Source organism: Monopterus albus, unplaced genomic scaffold, assembly GCF_001952655.1.
Source record: "Monopterus albus unplaced genomic scaffold, M_albus_1.0 scaffold41.1, whole genome shotgun sequence".
Classification (NCBI taxonomy): Eukaryota; Metazoa; Chordata; class Actinopteri; order Synbranchiformes; family Synbranchidae; genus Monopterus; species Monopterus albus.
The window spans coordinates 5,291,295-5,293,472 of record NW_018127921.1 but is presented as its reverse complement, the minus strand read 5'-3'; the positions used below and the strand labels follow the sequence as shown (position 1 = coordinate 5,293,472).

Here is a 2,178-nt window from a genome sequence, read left to right as displayed (position 1 = left end):
ACTAAGACAACATATGTGAGCTACAGCAATCATGCCATCTGAAGGGAGCACAGAAGATGGAGACGGGGACTGAACGGGAGAGGGGGGCATGTCTTGGGGCAGGGCCAAATAAAAAAAGTAGCTGTCACTCAAAGTCAATTGGCTGAAGAACTGGCGGACTGACAGAAGTGCCCAATGGAATCCAAGCATGAGACATTTTGTATTGTTCTGCATCAAACCACAAAGAGGTGGGACCACATAAACAGCCAATCAGTGTGCCTGCTTTCCCGCTGCTCACAGCTCATTGGTCCTACCATGAACTTACCTGTTTAAAGAAAAAAAAAAGAGACAACATGAAAAATGTGACATACCATACCATAGGACACTGTGGTGGACAGAGTAACTATTAAAATCAACAAAAAAGGAAAGAAAATTAAAAATGAAAATGTAAAAAAATAAACTCTCCAGAAACCTTGTACACGTTATATATGAAAGGGCAACTTTAGGGCTGGGAAAGAGATTTAACAGATTACATTTTAAAAGTTATTTAAAAAGAGAAATGGCAGAGAAAATCTATGACATGTTTGTTGTTATTCTCTACTTGTAAGTATTTTTGTGGTTGTGATGATTTTTTTCATTCTTGTCTCACTGTTGTCTGATGGATCGCCCTTGCATAATGAGATGAGTGTGTTTTCCTCCTGCTGTCTTGGCTAAATGGGTTGTAGCCTTGGGTCGTGAACCTGTAAAATGCCATGGTTGAAGCATGCCAGTTTTTATACAAAAAGGAGATTTATTTATAATAAAGGAATGTTTTGCAAATGTGTAGATTGGTGGTTGTGCTTTTGAAAAAAAGAGGGTGGTCAGTTGACCTTGTGGAGTGATCACTTTTGCAGTTTAGAAAGTCAAGTACAACAATTCAGTTTTTCATTTACTACTTATGCTCTAATACATGCATAAAACATTTTTAACAGTGTAGCAAATCCCAATCCAGTCTCACAGCAAAAATATACTACTCTTACAATAACACCTAGAAAATTGTGACATTGCAGTATTTGATCAAAAACTGCAACTGAAAGTATGGTTATGTTTAGGCACAGAACCTACACTACATGGTTAAGTTTAGGCACACAAACTAGATGGCCAAGGTTAGGAAAAGATCCTGGAGTCTGTTAAAAAACACAAAACACTTCACACAACATTGGACATAGGACACAATCTCTGGTTCCTGCATGTTTGTCTGACCCATCCAAGTGCCCCAACCATCACCACCTAATGTATTTAATAGTGCTGTCAATCAATTAAAGTATTTCATTGTGATTAAATTAATTGCCCATAGTTAACTCACAATTAATCGCAAATTGATCACAATTTATATTGTCTACTTCATACTTTGACTTCACTACATTTTAGAGTGAAATATTGTAATTGTACTTTTTACTCCTACATTTATTTATTAACTTTAGTTACTTGTCATAACCAGATTAATACAAAAAATACAGTATAATTACAAGACCTTATTTATCTCTGGTGGAAAATTCACAGGCTACCCAGCAGTAATTCAAATTAAATGCATATAAGCTAATTATAACTAGCTTATATGCATACCAGCTGCAATATGTACACAATAATGCATCAATAATTATAATACAAATAATATAATGTAGGGCAGCACGGTGGCACAGTGGTTAGCACCGTTGCCTCACAGCGAGAAGGTTCCGGGACCTTTCTGTGTGGAGTTTGCATGTTCTCCCCGTGCTTGCGTGGGTTCTCTCCAGGTACTCAGGCTTCCTCTCACAGTCCAAAGACATGCAGCTTAGGTTGATTGGTGTCTCTAAATTGCCCATAGTAGTGTGTGTGCATGTGTGTGGTTGTTCATCTATGTGTTAGCCCTGCAATGGATTGGCGACCTGTCCAGGGTGTACCCCGCCTTCGCCCGATTGCTGGCCGAGATTGGCTCTGGTAGGAAATAAAAAAATTAATAATATGATGTATAGGAATGTGAAATGTGCCAATCTGCATAATGAGTACTTTTACTTTTAGTACCCTATGTTTTGATGCTAATACTTTTGTACTTTTACTTAACATTTTGAATGCAGGACTTTTACTTGTAACAGAGTATTTTTGCACTGTTGTTTTGCTACATTTACTTAAGTAAAGAATCTGAGTACTGCTTCTACCACTGGTTCTAAATGTACCTTA

At 37.5% G+C, this 2,178-nt stretch overlaps 1 protein-coding gene across 5 annotated transcripts in view; it reads left to right on the top strand.

Moving 5' to 3' along the window:
* grm8a (glutamate receptor, metabotropic 8a) overlaps positions 1-779 on the top strand; it is a 388,925-nt gene extending 388,146 nt beyond the window's left edge. For all 5 annotated transcript variants that reach the window (XM_020599497.1, XM_020599496.1, XM_020599499.1 and 2 more), the window contains one exon: positions 1-779. This exon is cut by the window's left edge and continues 1 nt beyond it. In XM_020599497.1, coding sequence (XP_020455153.1) covers positions 1-42 — 42 coding nt within the window. In that variant the 3' untranslated portion in view covers positions 43-779.
* The last annotated feature ends 1,399 nt before the right edge of the window (positions 780-2,178 follow it).